This window comes from Molothrus aeneus, chromosome 1 (genome assembly GCF_037042795.1).
Source record: "Molothrus aeneus isolate 106 chromosome 1, BPBGC_Maene_1.0, whole genome shotgun sequence".
Classification (NCBI taxonomy): Eukaryota; Metazoa; Chordata; class Aves; order Passeriformes; family Icteridae; genus Molothrus; species Molothrus aeneus.
Window position 1 is genome coordinate 126,810,258 of NC_089646.1, and position 18,226 is coordinate 126,828,483.

At 36.4% G+C, this 18,226-nt stretch overlaps 1 protein-coding gene across 3 annotated transcripts in view; it reads left to right on the top strand.

The window, feature by feature from the left end:
* The window catches only part of ANGPT1 (angiopoietin 1), a 149,866-nt gene that overhangs the window by 54,419 nt on the left and 77,221 nt on the right, over positions 1-18,226 (top strand). For all 3 annotated transcript variants that reach the window (XM_066547496.1, XM_066547506.1, XM_066547484.1), the window contains exons 2-3: positions 14,173-14,328; positions 15,219-15,340. In XM_066547496.1, the coding sequence (XP_066403593.1) occupies positions 14,173-14,328; positions 15,219-15,340 (278 nt within the window). The remainder of the gene's footprint in view (positions 1-14,172; positions 14,329-15,218; positions 15,341-18,226) is intronic.

Below are 18,226 nucleotides of genomic sequence, written 5' to 3' on the forward strand. Positions count from 1 at the left end.
GTCACTTCTTGTATTTCAATGTGCTTTATACTTAGGTGCTAAACAGGGACTCACGCTCTTAATTTTAGCAGTGGATGAGTTATCAGTGTGAGCCTCTTTTTACCTGATAAATTCATGGACCAATCTGTTGAACACAATCTTTTCTGGCAGGATGGAAACAGAAGCTACTTCTTAGATATTGCAGAGTTAACTGCCACAAACATGAGTATACTGTCACCACCAGGAAAGTGGGGAATGGATTAAAGCCTTGTTCTGAACTGTCTCAGGAATACTCAACTCCAACCACCAGTAATCCTGAGTCTACATCCCTTCTGCATGACATAAATAGAAGCAGGATTATGAATGCATCATATTCACATATAACCAAGTCAGTCCCTGATCTGCGCTGAGTGTCTGGGAGGTCATACAAGATTAAAAAGTTAGTCTATTTTTCTCTTACATTTTTTAAATATTGAAAAATATATCATTTGGGAATTTTGGTAGTCCAATTAGAGAGATTTCTTTCTGCAAAAATCTGCTTCCACTCACAAAGGCAGGTTGTTCACCAGTGAAAAGCTTTGGGTAAAGGGGGACCTTGCAGTAACAAAGACTAACACAGGTGTTAGCAAGAGTGTGAAGGAAAGGAAATAGAATCACATTTTCTAAACACTCAGCTGCATGTTTGGATAAGGGATTTTTATCTATAGCAGAGTTTTGTAGTACATTTGAGATTTTTTATCTATTTCTTTTTGGCAAGTGGAAGTCCTACCTGGAAAAGTCATTCAGATCGCTCAAGCTGTTGCAGTGTTCCAGCTGAGCCTCTACCCATAATTGCCACAGATTTGGGGATGACAATGAGGAAGATGCTTTTATGTCATGACCTTCTCTCATGTGCAACAGTGGACTGCAGGTCTGCTTGAATATCCCCTTTTTTAGGATGCCACGAAATCAGAGCTCTTGCTTCTGCCCTGCTGTGAAAGATCTGCTCTTGAATGGCGAAGAGTCAAAAAGATAAGCTTCAAACAAACCCCCAACACCTGACCTTTCAGGAAGTTCAGTTCTCAACTGGAACTCTGCAGCTCATTTTACATTACCCTTTCTGAATTCTTCCTTTTAAGGAAAACATCTTTGTGGTGGCCTCGCAGTCCACTTGCAAAGAAAGAAATGAAGTCCTGTTTTCCTACTATTTGTCTTTACACTGACAAAAAGAGCAGTGACACTATTTCCACTGTTATCACACAGAAATCCATTAAACATTCTACATGTTGTGAAGAAATTTACACCTCCCCTTCCCTTTTCCTGCTGGGAATTTGTGGTAACATGGTAATTTATTTCAAGTGGAACAGAAGCATTTCTGTTTTAGTTTTCTTTTCATGTCTAGAAGTTAGAAGTTTAGTCCAAATGTAATAATGGTTAAATAATCCCTATGTCCACACTTGCACTAATGTCAGCAGTATACTTTTCACAAGAAAATAATCTTGAATACCATGTTAATAGGTTTACAGTAAGGAAAAGCTCCAATCTTTAGTTTTAAAGCAGATTAGATTTGTAGCCAGAAAAATAAAAAAATAAAATAAAAACATTTCTATGGCTTTGGGAAGACATTTTTACCTGTTCTGGAGCTGAAAGTCAAAAAGGAAAGCCTCAGGAATGAAACCCTGGCCGGATTGTGGGTACCTTCCACAAAACCTCCTTGACTTTAATATGTCAGAATTCCAGACTCCCAGTGCCATCCCCTTCCCCTCAAAAAGGCATACTGTGCCATCCTAAAAAATCTGTGTCCTAAGCCCATATTATTTGACCTAATGGAAATTGAAAACACAACGTTACCCGAGTGCAATTAATTGGATGCAGACAAGACAGGGATGCATTGGGGAATCAGAAGTTTCCTGACCTGTTGCTCCCAGGCTTCTTGTATGGCTCAGTTGGCTTTGGCATTCTTGCCCCCCCTCATCAGATCAAACCCTCAGGCATGGTACAGAGTTAACCTGTTTCTATCAGCATCAATACCAGGCATGGAAAACCTTTGTCCTTAAAAAGAGAATACCCGTTTCAGAACATTTATTTTTCAATGTTTTTATGGCCTATATTTAGATTTTCTGTGCTCTGGGCACAGGAGTTTGCAGGTGACATTGGGGTTTAGTAACCAATACAGTTTCCATGGGTCCTCCAGGAGCAGCAGATATGACTTTGCCAGAGTCATAGTTATAGCATTTCTTTAGTACCAGACTGGATTTTTTCTCTCTTTCCAGTACTGAAGGATTTGCTGTGCTGTAAAGTTTTGACTACAGGGCACAAACTCTATTGCCAGCTATTGGGCAGAATGTATAACTGTTAACATGATTGCAATCTACAGCTCACTGAAACAGCTGCCAAGCTTTCCTTGGGATTCATGAACACTTTCTTCTCTACTATTATACTACAAAGTGTGATAGATATGAGCATTATTGATGTCAATTCTTCTTTAGATCAAATAGCTGTAGTCATGGGAAATGTTATCCTAATTCCTATATGTTCTGCACATGTGGTTAAACTAATGACTTGAAAGTCTGCTTTTATATACAGCAACTACAAAGTCAGTAGAACAGATATTTTTCCTTACCCATGAGGGAGAAGAACAGTACCACATGGCTATCATTATAAAAATGAGATTGAAGTAAAATCCTGACTTGGAATACTTGAAAGTTTAAGAATATCTATATTTGATTTTGAGCCTTGGTCATCTCTGATTCTGAAGAGTTACAGCATATTTGAAAGGCCTGGGATATTTTCCTTTTATTTAATAGCCCTATTATTCTGATATGTTGGTTTATTCAATGTATTTTTTATTACACTGTAAATGCTTCTGAGTTATTACTAAACCACCCTTCTGACTTTGGTTTTACTTGGCAAGAAAGCATTAGTCTTATTGTTATGCATGACCTACTTGGGATTTATTGTAAAATTAAAAGTATTGTAGAAGGAAGAACAAGAGAGCAAAACCAGTGATGAATGCTAAGAATTCATGTAAGATCTGAAAGAAGTTCAGACTTGTAATAACTGGTGTGTCTCATCTTTGACTCATGGCTCTGTGTTTTCACTACATTAATCATGCCAGAAGAGTTGTCACTTCATATTTGTGAACCGTGAACGTCCATCAGGGCCAGGTCCTGTACGTGTTCCTGGATTGCAAATCGGAAATGACTGTGATCATTATCACTTTGGGCACAGGGACATCGTGTAGAAATTTGCAAACAAAAGTAGCAACTTAATCAGTGACAGAGTGAGCCTGACAGCTACCCTGCCACTTCGCTGGGAATGCAGGAGCAGCGCGGGTGCCAGGACTCCTGGATCACCAGAAATATATTCATATTTAGATTGTCCGAAGGACACATCAAAGACGTGAACAGCTTTTTGCTACTAAAATATAATTACAACCGTTCCTCTTCACTATTAGTGTGATGATTTGAATTTGTATTGAACTAGCATGAGTCTTAAACACTTAATGTCTAATTGTGGCCATTAAGTATAATGTTTGCAAATATATGTTTGGTGGCTTCTGTCTTCCCTTGTAAAACCAGATCTATTTTCAAATTTCCGCATCCAAACTGCCCATCTCTTTGTCTGCCAATCCATTTCTAACACATGTCACTGTTCTTCTATAATTTGTTATGTCTGTACTGCATGAGTGCTCATGGACAGACTTAGTAGTTCATCTATGAATTTATTTGTCCTATCTTTGTTAAGAGCAACAATAGAAACTCTACATCAGCCATAAAAAGAGAATGACAATGAGTTAGCAGACATGTAATTGAAGGCTGAAATCTTCCCCACTTCAGCTTATGATTTCATGACTTACAAAAGAATGCATCACAATAACATTGTCTTCCAGGAAGAGCTGTGATTATGATAAACCAAAGTAGGAGGGAATATTCTTGCCAGGTCCTAGAAAAAAAAATAAGGGGCAAAAACACTTCTCCTAAAGTAAGGTTTTAGGACAGAGACTCTTTCATCATTCCTTTTCATTTGTCTTCTCTTTACAGTGACGTAAGTGCAGGAATATCTCCAAAAGATTTTTATTTTCAAATTTTCCCTAAATTTAAATATTTGAAATGGCTTTTATTCTTCAGAGCTACATTAAAAAAGAGATTTTTCAATCCAGTTATCTTGTTATTGCTGCTGAGTTTGTGCTCAATGCTAAGCATAGAACAGCCCAATTCTGCTCCTCATTATTGCAATTCCAGTATGGTTATTCCTTTAGCACTTGATGGAAATAAAAGTGCTTATTTCCACTATATGAACTCTCTAGAGAAACCCACAGTTCTACATTTTTCATGTAGAGATTGTGGCACTCAAGAAGTAAACTCAGGGCAAAAATTTGATCCCTGTAATCATAGCCTGAATCTCACTCCAGCAACTGGGGATGAAGGAGATTGTATTAGCACATGTTTACAAAAAGAAAATGTGATTGCTCTCTTTCAAAATCTCAAGAGGAATATAATGAAAAGAGGGACCAGAATTGTCTTTGTATGCTTTGGCTGCTCTCATATTTCCTATAAAAAAAGGTCTTATCTTTCTATATGATTATTAAAGCCATAAATGGATTTATATCTCAAACTATATCATTTCAAATTATCCAGGGCACTTTTATCTTATTAAGTTTCCTAGTCTTTTCTACAGGCTAATTCTAATACATGATATTTCATTATATTGTTTAGTGACTTTCAGTTATTTCCAATGCTAGTTGTAGAACAGTTTTCATAATCTATTTGGTGGAATTAACTCATCCTTATTTTAAGTATACATACCTGCATGTGCATATGTAAATGTATGCACACGTGTACTGAATATGTGATAGTTTCACTCTGAGATTTTTATGAATTTTTCTGATTTTAATAATTATTGGAAGGAAGTATTTGGCAAGATCTTATTTATGTATTTTAATACACTCTTTGACATGTATGAAGGCAATTTTTGTAGGCTGTACGTATTTTGGCAGGACCATCTTCCTGGTATGCAGTTACACATTCATTATAATGCTGAGAATTATAGGTATGTCTGGAGGCACTTAGAGATTAATGAGTGTACATATATATATAGAATTTCAAGAATGGGAAGAAAAGGTGTTGGAGTTTGTACTAGCAGTTAACTTTTTTTATAGTGCTGTGGGAAATTGAAGCTCTTAGTTTACTACTACAGATATTTATAGAAGTTTCATTTATTTATATTTCTTATATGAATTTTTTAAAATTATGAAGTGATTCCAGTGAAATGTATCAATTTTTTAATGTCTGTATTAAAACTAAGGTAAACATTGCCACTTATCCAGAACACCTATCATTAAAGTGCTTGTGCCCAGATTATTGCAATAAAAGTTGAGAACCATAAATATAGCCAAAAATTTATAGGACACAAAAGAACATTGCTGCCTACAGAGATTAAACCCCATAATTTAGGAGATATTACATATATGCTCGTGTAAATCTATGCACATAAATACTGTGTGTGAGAATATGTAAACTCTTGTCTAGATATTAATCCCTTATTGACTGAAGGAGTTCAGCAGCTCTCAGGCTTCAACCTCCCTGGGCTCTGCAGGGGAATGGATTTTACAACACATAGAGGTTTTGCTCTTTGCTATATTAGGTACCAATGGACAAGAACATCTTTCTTCAATATTGACTAAAATCATGTTGTTGGGGCCAAATGCTGAATGCAAGACATATAGCAAAACAAAATAAGACTTGCCATTTTTAGGCAAGGAAAGGAGAAGAAAATGACAGGGTTCTTTATTAAGATATTATTATTCTTTGTAGTCTAGATAGGATTTTTATAAACATTTTTTGCTAAATAAGATATGTTGAGTTGAGGAATCTCATTTGTTCACAAATACCTTGTCCACACAGCTGCTCTAGCTTGTCAGAGGTTTTATCAAGTCTGAAGCTGGTAGCAGGATCCTCTGCTGTCAAGCATGAATCCTGAACCATGAGCCATTTTGTCCATGCAGATTTGTTTCTGTTTCTATTTCTCCTTGTGTTTGGAAGTAAAGTTAGCTGCACAAGCACTGATTTTGGACACAGAGTCTTCCTGCACTTTATCAATTTTTTTGAACAAAGCAAAACCCTACCATGATTCAGTCCTTACCAGGTGCCAATGAGACATCATAGGACAGGGAGTACACAGTAAGATTTACATTTCCTGTAACAGTTAAACTTGAGGAAGCTTTCGTTACTCCATATCATCTAGGAAAAGATCTGAGATAGGTTTCAGTTCTCCTCACCAGTGGGTGATTTATGATAGAAGCACATACACAGAGGATGTGAACATGTAGCCTGCAGATCATGAGTTCTGGTTTGTGTTATAAGATTAATGGGATGCCTAGAGTGGATGTTTTGTTGATTTCTCTGGGATGAAGGTATAATAAGTATTTGTCTGGAAGAGCGAGGAAGTTGGTTTTTGGACAAGGGGATACCCTTGAATTCCTGTAGGCCCAAGTGTACTGAAATTGCAGCATTTTCAGTGATTTCAGCACAAGAAACTTATGATTTATGCCATGTAAACTTCCAATTTAAGCTTTCGAAAAGGATTAAAAATGGAGATTTTGTTGGCATTTGATAAAATGTACTGCGTCCTCAGTTGACTTTGAGACTTCCTGTCAGGTTAATGAAAGGTAATCTGCAACCTCCACAGGAAAGAGAGAAAAATGGTAATAAAAAAGAATTTGTGATCTTTTCATCAGGAAGATCCTAAGACAGAACTGAAGAGCTGAAGGCAGAGCACATGGCAATGAATAAAGAGATTCAGCTTCTCAGTGAGATATATATCTATATATATATAAAATACAAAAAAAAAAGATCATTGTTGAAAGACTAGAGCATAAAATCATTGAGTCTTAATTTCACAACCTTTCTTGGAAAATTGTGCCCATATGTCATAGTGATGAGTGTCAGAAACCAAGCAGAATTAAAAATAGGTTGAGTAGTACAATGTTAAATCATTATACTATCTCCTATAACACGTATAGATTCGAAACAATATTCCAGCTTCCCAGGTTCATTGAAAGTTTAGATTTAAGCTAAATCTAAACTGGCAAAGAATACAGCAAGCAGAACTATTTATGCAGTTTAAGATTACATTTTTCAAGAACCATATTCAAAGCAGTAAGGAGATATTTCAGCAGAAGTAATTTTGATTATGTCATATGTGCATAAGCTAGAAATGAGCAAAAAAGTGTTTAAATATTCTTCTTCACAGAAGTTGTTCCAAAATTAGTGTTTCTGAAAATTAGACCTCACCAAAAGTATATTTTCTGAAGAAAATTAATTAGTTCCACATTTTAATAGAAAATGATTTTTTAAAAACATCCCCACAGATGTTAATGTGCTTAGGGTGATATGACAGATGTTGCATTTTCACAACTATGTCTTCCCTTTCCAGGTGTATAATGAGGATGGTTCAGATTTTCAGTCATCTGTAAAACCAAATGAATTTAGTTTATAAAATTAAGTGGTTTAGAAAATGATCAAGAAAGAAAAATATCATCCACACAGTTACAAAATTTATAAATGTTAACATTCAACAAGATAATTCTTTGAACCAGAAATATTACTAATCAGTAGAAAATTAGAACATATTATTATGATTAAATGTTATCAGAAGCTTCCTTGTGGGACCCATTTAATCATGTTTGATGTGATTCTCGGTTCTGCTGCTTACTGACTTCATTAAGACTTAAGGTAAAAAAAATAGTTGTATTAACTAATATTCATACTAAAGTAATTGAAATTTATTCCTAAATGTTTTACATTCTTTTGTAGAAGAGGTAATCAATGGCATTTCAAGTGACAAATTTCCTTCATAATGATTTTTGGGTTTTAGGTCTAGAAATGGCTAAGCTTTTAGAATGACAAAACTTAAAAAAGAAAAGGAAATATTTCTTGCCACATAATGAGGAACTGAAATTCATATTTGAATATCACACTATTGGGTAAACCTAGCTGGGGATGTCCTTAAATATCTTGAAACAAAGAACTTCGTGTTGCCCATATCTTGTATTTCTATTGATAATTTATTAATTAAAAAATATTTCCCTTTCCAGTTTCCTAAGATTTTAGTGGGATGCCGCACAGCATATTCTTCCACCATCATTATCAATTACTATCTCTTACATTTTATGTACTTTACTGAATTGTACAAAGATGCCAAGACACCATTGACATAAGATTGGATATCTGCAAATTGATTTTTTAGAGATTAAAGCTTTGAAAGCAGCCTAATAAAAGTAACTTGAGTTTAGGAAATTTCTGCCAGTTTATAATTGCAGAAGTAGTTCATGAAATAGTTTCTCAGGTGGTTCTGCAGAGTGCCGCCCTATGGATGAATATTCATACATTCAGAAACTTCCTCAATGAATGTCCTAATTTGATTGATTTGGTCAATTCAGAACAGTTCCTTTTATTTATATCATTATGTGTGGCTTGCTTTTCTTGGTTTGGTTTTTTGTTTGTTTGGTTGGGTTTTTTTGAATTTTTATCATTTAAATTCATGACTCCTCTGTTTTCTTGACTTCCTTCAAAAATCTCATTAGGAGATGGGTCTTCCAAACTTTTTCTCAGTTCAATGGAGATTTTACTATAGAGTTTATTCCAAATATTGAGCCTGCAACCTTAGGTCTGAAGTACAGTAATAGAAAGACCTATGATTAATGAAATCAAGATAAATAGAAAGAACTATACAATGACATAATCTGTCTGATCTTTTCCTGAAATATTCTCCACAGCAATGGACTTTTCACAGTTTGCTCACAGAAGAATCCTTACCAATATTTTTTTACCTGTACTGTTAGAAGACTTTTCATCAAATGTATAAAAATTAACCTTCCAATACTGAAGCTTCATGGATGTGGGAAACAGGTTATTCACTTTCCTTTTACATTTTTGTGTTAGTCCAGTAAGTTATTTTCTTGTTAGACTTCCTGTCAAGCATTTCAATCCTCAGCATTTCTAAGTCTTTCAATTTTTTAAATTAATGACAATTCTTTGCCTTCTGTACAATTTTCCAAATAATGTATATCTTTCTTGAACTGCAACATACAGAACTGAAAACAAAACTGCTGCAGACAATATACTGATGCTGAATGCAGCAGAAAGATTACTTCACCTGTTTTGGAATAATCTCATACATGTGCTATCCCTGATTTCTTCTGACAAATAGATGTCTGGTCCTTATCTGAAGAGGAAAACCTGCTTGATTTGGGGTTTTGGTTTGTTTGGTTTTTCGCTTGCAGAAAGATTCTTCTACATTTATAGTACACTTTATTATACTGAAGGATGATATAAACCCAAGCTCAACCTCCATGAGGACAACAATCATTAGTATATTGGAAATCAACCAGACAAGAAATCTCTGTATTGCTCAGCTGGGGCTGAATCAAACAGTTTTTAGTTATTGTGTGAGGAGAATGCAGCTGTGGTTTCACTGGTCGCAGTGGAATTGCATCTATTGAATTATGTCTTATAGCCAGACAGTAAATATGATATGCCAAAGATTCAGACATTCAAGGAATCAAGGACTTAAGGAGAAGTATCATTTATGTGTTTGGAACATTTGGTTTGGGAAAAACAGTCCAATGCTTCAGTTCAGAAATGAACACACATTCCCTGCAAGTCATTGTTTGTTTCTCTGTCAGGAACAGAATTTGGGAAACCACACTATTGAGATTGAGGGTTGAGATACAAAAAATATCTGAGCAAGAAGTCAAAATGAGAAGTTGCAATATTACAGAAACATATGAAAATTCAAAACCAAGTACAGAATAATTGTGCAAGTATCATGCTCATATTTACTTTTATTTATGTGCAACTGAAAAACTAACAGGTTTATTTTATTGTTGCTTTAAGGCTAGAACTCTGGGTAGATTAATTTAAAAAAAAAGGAAATGTTTTTACAGCCAGATTTTCTTATAAGTGTTTGTTTGACTACATATGGATTTGGTGGATTAGTTTTCTGCTTCCTCTTAGAATTTAAACCCAAAAATATATTTCATAAGCAATGTATTTCATAACCAGTATATTTCATAACCTATGATTTTGTGAAAGCCCCATATACCACATATCCCAATATGCCTTTCTATGAGTCCAATTTTTGTAGTAGTCACTTAAAGATTTCACTTCAGCTTGCAAGGTTGTTTTCATAATTTTACTGGAGTTACCCATATGATCCTGTACCATCTTAATGTAGGTAATGAAGTAAGGTTGTTTCAAAAGTAGTGTAGATTAGAGTTTTAGCATTTGTGCATTATTCATTTCTTTTATGTGCCATCCATCTTCATTGTCCTTGATTCCCAGTAATCACATACCAACAGAAATTTTGCAAGGATTGTTGTTCTCTACTCATTGGATTTGTAATACGTGAAGGTTGAATCATTGTAAAATAACCATTTTATCAATTTTCCCTCATTTACAGATAACCTATAGAATATATTTTTAAATAAATGCAATATTGGCTTTTTCAATACATGAATAAAATAACTTTTCTCAGTGATAAAGTCTTTCCTAACCTCTTTCTACTTCAAATCTCAAAGAAATTCAAAAGTATTCTATATATTTCTACCTCTTCCAGCTTATTCCCACTAAGTCTGTTTGTGTACTTATAAAACACAATTCACATAAAATGTCATTTTTCTATCTCACTCCTTGAGGCAGTTTGTCACTGTGGGGAGGTATGACCTTCCCTCAAACAGAAAAATAAAGAAAGAATAATTGAACTTTCATTGGTTGGGTTGTAGTGTAGCATTACTAGTACTTATTCATGTTTGCAGACCAAGGCAACACGCAACCACTCTTACAGAATAACACTGGACATTGTCTTTCTGTATTTCCAAATGATGTGCAGTCTATGGTAGGAGGAGAACAGTCCATGATTACTGCAATTTGTAGTCTTGTTGTAAGGCACTGTATGAAAATGTCTTCTGGGAATCATACCAATTCTTAACATATAGCTCTTACTTGGGACCAGCATTACTTGATCAAAGTAAAAGAAAAAACTCTTATTTTATTTACAAGCCATCTGCCACAAACACTTATCATTACATAGACCCTAATTTACTGTTTCCATTTTAATAGTTCTATTAGTGTTTTGGTGGTTTCTATGAAGGTTATTCAATAGACATTGTCCAGAAAAGGCTAGATACTCTTAATATGTAATCCTCTGGAATGTTTATTAACCAATAACACTGAATCTTCTGACAGTTTTATTTCTGAGAATGTTACAACGTTCTTATGCATCCCACCGGTAATTCAGCAATACCCATAACTCCTCTGCAATGTGATGACTCTTACTGAAAGCAGATGCAGCCAAATTAATAACAAGGACATCAATTTACTGTGAAAACCCATATAGTTGGAGGGGTGGGATGAGGGCAAAAAAATGCAGAATATAATTCTGTTTCATTTTTGGAAAAATAAGTGGCTGAAATAAGTAGATACAGTAATTTAAGTACTTGTTTAATTCAGAGTGTCTGGAGGAATTGAATTTAACTTCATTATAGGAAGAAGGAATTCTAGAAAATTACTTAAACCCCTAAATGTTCTTTAATTTGCTTCTGTGAATAGGTTTCCATGTGTCAAATCTTTGGTGAGGCCACCCTGCAAGGATCCTTTTATCACCTAGTAAATAGATGCTATTGCTCCTAACTAACCACAAAGAATGCTCAGTTCATGTGCTTAATACAAGGTCTCCAGAGAAGGCAAGGCTTCAGATGAAATTCCATGCTTGGTCATAATGAACCTGGTAAATTGCTGGCTTCCTGCAATAAAAATAATAGGTGAAATCTTGGCCTATGGAAGCCAATGGGAATTTTGGCATTGATTTTAGCAGGGCCAGTATTGCAGCCAATAAATCTACAGATCAAACTAAAAGAAGTAGGAAAAGGGAGGAAGGAAGGGGAATTAATGTAACAAAATCCCTATATTATTTCATTTTTTGTTCAACCCCCCTTTGCCTGAGTGAATAGCTCTTGATACTCCAGAGATGTGCTCACAGAAAATATTGCGGCGGTATTCTGAACAACAAATATTTACAAAAGCATTTAATGAGTAATTCTGAAACAGGAAAGTCAGCTTTGTTGTTATAAGGAGTCAGTCTCAGATTAAATTTGAGGCTATTTTAGGGGTGAGTAACGGATGGCAATTGCCAAAGACTGGATACCATGGGACAGTGTTAGACTGGAATAATTAAAAGTATGAGTTATACAATACGCCTCAATCTGTGGTTGTGTTTTTGCTAGACAAATCTGCTGTAACTCCACACAGATGCAATCACAATCACAATCACAATCACAATCCTCTCTGAAATGTGACTAAAGTAACAGGCAAAGAAATTTACTTAAAAATATGCATTTCTTTTTATATTTATTTCTCTATCTTATTTATATGTGAAAACATCTAATTTCTGATTTCTGATGTGTAACAAATGCTGTTACCATTTTTGCAGCCGTTTTCAGCGGCATCCATTGCACATATACACCACATTCATCATGTACAGCATGGCAGTTTCAGAAAGCTCCAGGCTAGCAAATCAAGCACTGTACAGCTAAAATACAGACATGCTATGCTCCTATCTGCAACCAAAAGACATTGGATGTGAGGAAATGTGTGTGCTGGTAACCTGTCATGAGCAGTACCATGGTTGGAGAACTCTGTGTTTCATTAGGAAGCGAAATTCATCAGAGGAATTGAACTTCTTGTTCAGATGTTCCAGAATCAGTCTCCATATTCTGGACCTGAATATGGAAAAGGACAATCACCCAGTTTATGGGGCTCATTCACAAGGACTATTTGCAATCAAGAGATAGTTTGGGGGAAAAAAATCAAAACATCCATAGGACATTCACTTTAGTTTTGACCATGATGGTTATTGTTTCTTCATACTGGGATAAAAAAAACAAACAAATAAAACATTGACAACTGTCTTATTCAGAAAATATTTTACACTGTGGCAGTGTCCTGTTTCTGTAATAATGTTCATAAAACTAGTAGGTGCACATAAATGATCAAACTTGTAATAAATATATTGTGAGCTCAACTGAAGTGACTCATTAGAATACCTAACAGTCATGGCCCCTAGGCACAGGTGTACATATAGAAAAAAATGAAAGCAGCCATTCTTAGTAATGACACTCTATAACTGACTACCACTCCTTTTTGCAGTATTTAAATCAACTCCATCTGGTTCTTGCTATTTATTTGCGCAACTTACCTGTCACAGTGACTAACTACTAACTAAGGACTAAATCTTCACTGGGTTTAAACCAGCTGGACTCCAACTGGCTATGTCAGTGGAAGGTATTGAAAACTATGTTCTGGGCCACCTATCTTTATGTTAAAGCTCTATGGAGTACATCAGGACAGACCGGTACTTATATAAGTAAGAAACAATCTCATCATACTGTAGACTAGCCCTGGGTTTATGGCCTGCTGTGGCAGGGCAAGGACACTGTCAGCTAAAAGGGAAAGATTCTGTCTACATAGACTAAAACAAACTGCAACAAAAAGCGCCCCTCTCTGGGATACTTCATTTATTTAGAGGGTTCTTGTTCAGATTCTGTTCAAGAATTTGCGATGTAAAACCAAATATCAAGACCAAAAAAGCAAAAGAGCAAAAAAGCTTTCTATGCTTTTTGGCCAACAACTTCCTTCTTTTATTGGCATGACAGTGTCACCATTCCTTTACAAATTTTTGATCTCAAAGCTGTGTTTGTTGCTAAGTTTCTAAAAAATCATTTGGGGGATTAAATGGAAATAAAAAATCATATCCCTGAATGACAGACATAAACCAGAGGATGTAGGATATGATAGGATCTCTTCCATGGAAGACTCACATGTAAGTTATGATGAACAAATAGGGTTTTATGTTTTCCTCTGTTGTGCATTGCTCTTTTAGGGTTTCATTTTGAAGCTGCTATCTCCATGACAAATGTTTACTGCAACCTTGACACAGACCATGATACTTGGAAAAATCTCAGGACTCCATCTGACAGGGGGAGATAGTCAGATCCCCACCCCAATAGTCATATGGTCAACTAAGACTTGAGATCCTCCCCTGAAAATATTAAAATTTCTGCTTTTGACAAGAATGCCAGCTATGCACCCTTTATAACACCAGAATGCCTAAACAGGTAAAAATACTACAGCTACAACCTTTTGTCTTTTACAGCTTGAGAACTACATTGTGGAAAACATGAAATCAGAGATGGTGCAGCTGCAGCAGAATGCTGTGCAGAACCACACTGCTACCATGCTCGAGATAGGGACCAGCCTGCTCAGCCAGACAGCAGAGCAGACAAGAAAACTCACGGATGTTGAAACCCAGGTATGTTCCCAGCATGGTTTTCAAAAAGCTGTTAATTGCAGAGAACATTTCCCAAACTCTTTCCTTTCTAATGCATTGGCACACAAAACATTTCAACACAGGGGTCCAGGAAACACACTTTGTTTCTTGGTAAGAACAGCATTGATGATTGACCCTTGTTATGTGTCTTTCTTTTGATTTCATTTGGTTAGTATATTTAGCTCTGTGTGTGCCACAAACATAGGACTGCCCAGGAAACTAGATCAGCATTTGACTTTCAATAAACTCAGCTCCCTATTGTTGATGATACAAGTGTCAGGCTAAATAATGAGTAACAGGATAAATCACAGCTTTTGGTCTTCATTGTTGTTGTATATCAATCATTTCCCAATTTTTCAAGCTCTGTAGGACAACAAAAATGGACAATTCAGATTGCTCTGTGAATGTCAACGATTTCAAACAAAAATAAGGCACTGAACTGCCAGCACCACAAAAGAGAGAATGCAGGGGAAAGCTAAAGCAGGAGCTCTATTTACAAAATAGCAGATGCAACACTTTGACTTCATTCCGAGTACTCTTGCACTTTTCTGGTTTAAGCATGCTTTGTAAGAATGCATGTCTGAGGCACATATCTTGTTTTTTCTGTTGAAATGAAGCTTGTTTGGCAGTCACCTTGCCTCTTTCTGCTGATCTGCTACTATCCTACAATTTTAGAGTGCCAGAATATCAGCTGGTACATATCAGTGCAGTTTGATTGAGTTCATCTGCACCAGCTGAGCAACCAAGGTTAAAAAAGGACTTAGAAACAATTTTTGACAAATCATAAAATCAGAATTAAATTATTATATTATGCTGCTAAAACAAAATATCTAGGACAACATAAACATTAATGTTTTTGATTTATCCTTAAGGTGCTAAATCAAACATCCAGACTTGAAATTCAGCTGCTGGAAAATTCCCTGTCAACATACAAGCTAGAAAAACAGCTGCTACAACAGACACACGAAATCCTGAAAATTCATGAGAAAAATAGGTAAGAGTGAGTAATTGGTCTCTTTCTCTGTTCATTACAAAGTGGTCTGTGTATACTTTGTTTTAAGCAACTGATGAAAGCAGCAAATATGGTAAGTGGACAGCATAGGTAATATTTATGAACTCACTAAAACACCTGGGGTGTGAACTTACACTATATTATGTCCTGTGTGGTGAAAAAACTATTTACCAACACAACTTTTTAAGCAGTAAATTTAGAGTTGGGAAGTAGCTCCAGTGTTCCCTTTCTGTGACACAGAGATTCAGCACCTGAAGTCACTGGGCTTAGCAATTCAGTATGCCAGAGAGCATGCGTGGTGAGCTGACCTTGTCTGGGATGCCAGACGCCCACCCAGACACTCTCTCACTCCCCCTCATCATCAGAACAGGGAGGAAATATGATGAAAAACTCATGGTTGAGATAAAGACAGGGAGATCACTCATCAGTTTCTGTCATGGGCAAAACAGCCTTATTTACTACCAATTAATAACAGTGTAGGATGGTGAGAAACAGAAACAAACCCAAAAAGACCTTTCACCTCTACCTCCCCTTCTTCCCAGGGTCAGCTTCACTACTGATTCTTCTATATGCCCCCTGAGCAGTACAAAGGGATGAGGAATTGGGGTTGTAGACAGTAGACAAAGCACAACACTTTGCCTTGCCTTCTTCCTCAAGTTTTTTCCCTTCTCCAGCATGGTTCTTTCCCACAGGCTTGTGTACTTCAGGGTAAAAATGCTCCACATGGACTCTGCACAGGTGTTAGCTTCCTTCTGGACATATCTGCTCCACTATAGGGTCCTCCATGGGAAATATCTGCTCCACCATGGCCTCTCCCATAGGCTGCAGGGCTGTGTCTGCTCCAGTGCCTCCTTCCTTGCCCTTCTCTAACCGTGGTGTCTGCAGCGTTGCTTCTCTCCGTTGTTCCCTCACTCCTCGCACTGTACAGCTGACTGGAACCAGCTGTGCCCCAGGAAGGGCAGCTCTGGCCCTTCCTCACAGCAGCTGCACCTGGGCACTGGCACCCAGGACAGTGGGAAAAGCTGCTCCCCTTCCTGACTGCTCTTTGAAACACCCAATACATGGCTGCCTCTGTGGTGGGCAGGTGTGAGCAGGGAGGGCAGGGAGTGCTCTGACTCCTCAGCCTCCCTCTTCTGGAATGAACACTGTGAAGTCTGACTAGGACTAAGGTTTTATTTCCTCTCTCTACATTTGATATTAAAATGAGGCAAACAGCTTTTAAGATGAGGCAGAGACTGAAGCATGTGATACAAGCTGTTGAGGACTGTTTCTTCCAAAGAGAGCAGTGTGACCCCATGCTGCTGAACAGGAATTGGCAGCTGAGGCAGAAAAACCTTGCCCAGGGTTATGCATAAGGCAGACTAGCACCATAGTGGTCAAGAGGCTACAGGGTAAAGAAGGCAAAATACAGGTAGTGATGAAAAATAGAAAATAATGATACGAAGAAATGTGCTTGTAAAATGTGTCTAGTTGCAAAGCTGGTTAAATAATATATCATTATTGCTACTGATTATGAAAACCAGTTTAATGCATTTAATCTAAAAACTGTTTGCAACCAATAATTCCAGCAAATGTTATTCTGAAGAAATTGAATTACACTAAAAACTCTTGAACTCCAGAGATGTCCCTTAACCAAATAGAAGTGTGAATAAATTAGTGTTGGATTAACTTTGTCTTTAGCAATCTCAAAAATAGGTAATTCACCTAAACTGCTTGTGTGTGCTCTCCCTGTAATCCACAGACAGATTGGCAGGGGGCTTTTCATTCTACATATTTTACAAATTTATTTCATAATTGACTTAATTCAAGCATTAGTTAAGTATATAAGTACTTGTACTCTTATCTGCTGCAATATGATTAGCAACACAATTTTGTTGGCTGCTTAAGAGACTGTGTCTTGTATATTTGGGATGTATTTATTTAAGTTAGGAATGAATCAGAGTAAAAAGCCTTCATGGCAGTAAACAAATAAGCCCTACTTGAACTGACCTTTGACTTGGCTGACATTATGATAAAATGGATTTTGAAAAGTCAGAAGAAAAGAAGGGCTATTTTTTTAAAAGCACATTTTTTGTTGTTTTTCTCAGAGGTAGAGGTATTTATTCATAGATGAAAAAGCTCACAGAATTTTATCTTGTAGCAAAGCAAGGACCTGGCATGCATTGTGTGAGTCCTTTTAAAGTCTCCTTGGACTGATAAAATTAGGGAGAAGGCAGTGTTATAATTACACTAAAATATGGATCATCCACTCTTGTATCATCATCATCTCTTCACAGAGAACTGTAGACTTGGCCTTGCAGGTTCTAAATTTGAAATCAATTATGTGTGTGTCAAGTTGAATGTGGGACAAATCTTGGTGACCTCAGCAGACACTAGGCTTCTGGACATGCCAACAATTTTAGCTTGCTTAAATTTAAACAAAATTTGCAGATTACTCATCAGGCTGTGTTTAGTAGCTATTTGCAGTTAGGTACTCATAATCCCTCTCCATATCACTTACACACCAATAAATGGAGACAAATCCTTTCTTCCACATTATGTAGGTGGACTGTAAGCTATTTTGGAAAGAATCTTTCTTTTGCAATAGGTTTACAGCACAGTGGGATCTAGTGTAGGAGCTATTGTCTCTGCAGAAACAATCAAAAGAGATCGTGTACTTTGAGCTAATAAATTGTGTCTCTGTGCTAAAATTTCCTCTATATAAAATAAAAATTAAGATATTAATCACGTTCAATCAACTGAATTTTGGATTAAAGGAATGCAAAAATCTCATAGTAACAGTAACTGACCGTTGATGTACTATAGTAACTTGCAAATTATTCTTAAATAAAATTAACACTGCATATCGTCAAGGGAGCAGTGCATGTT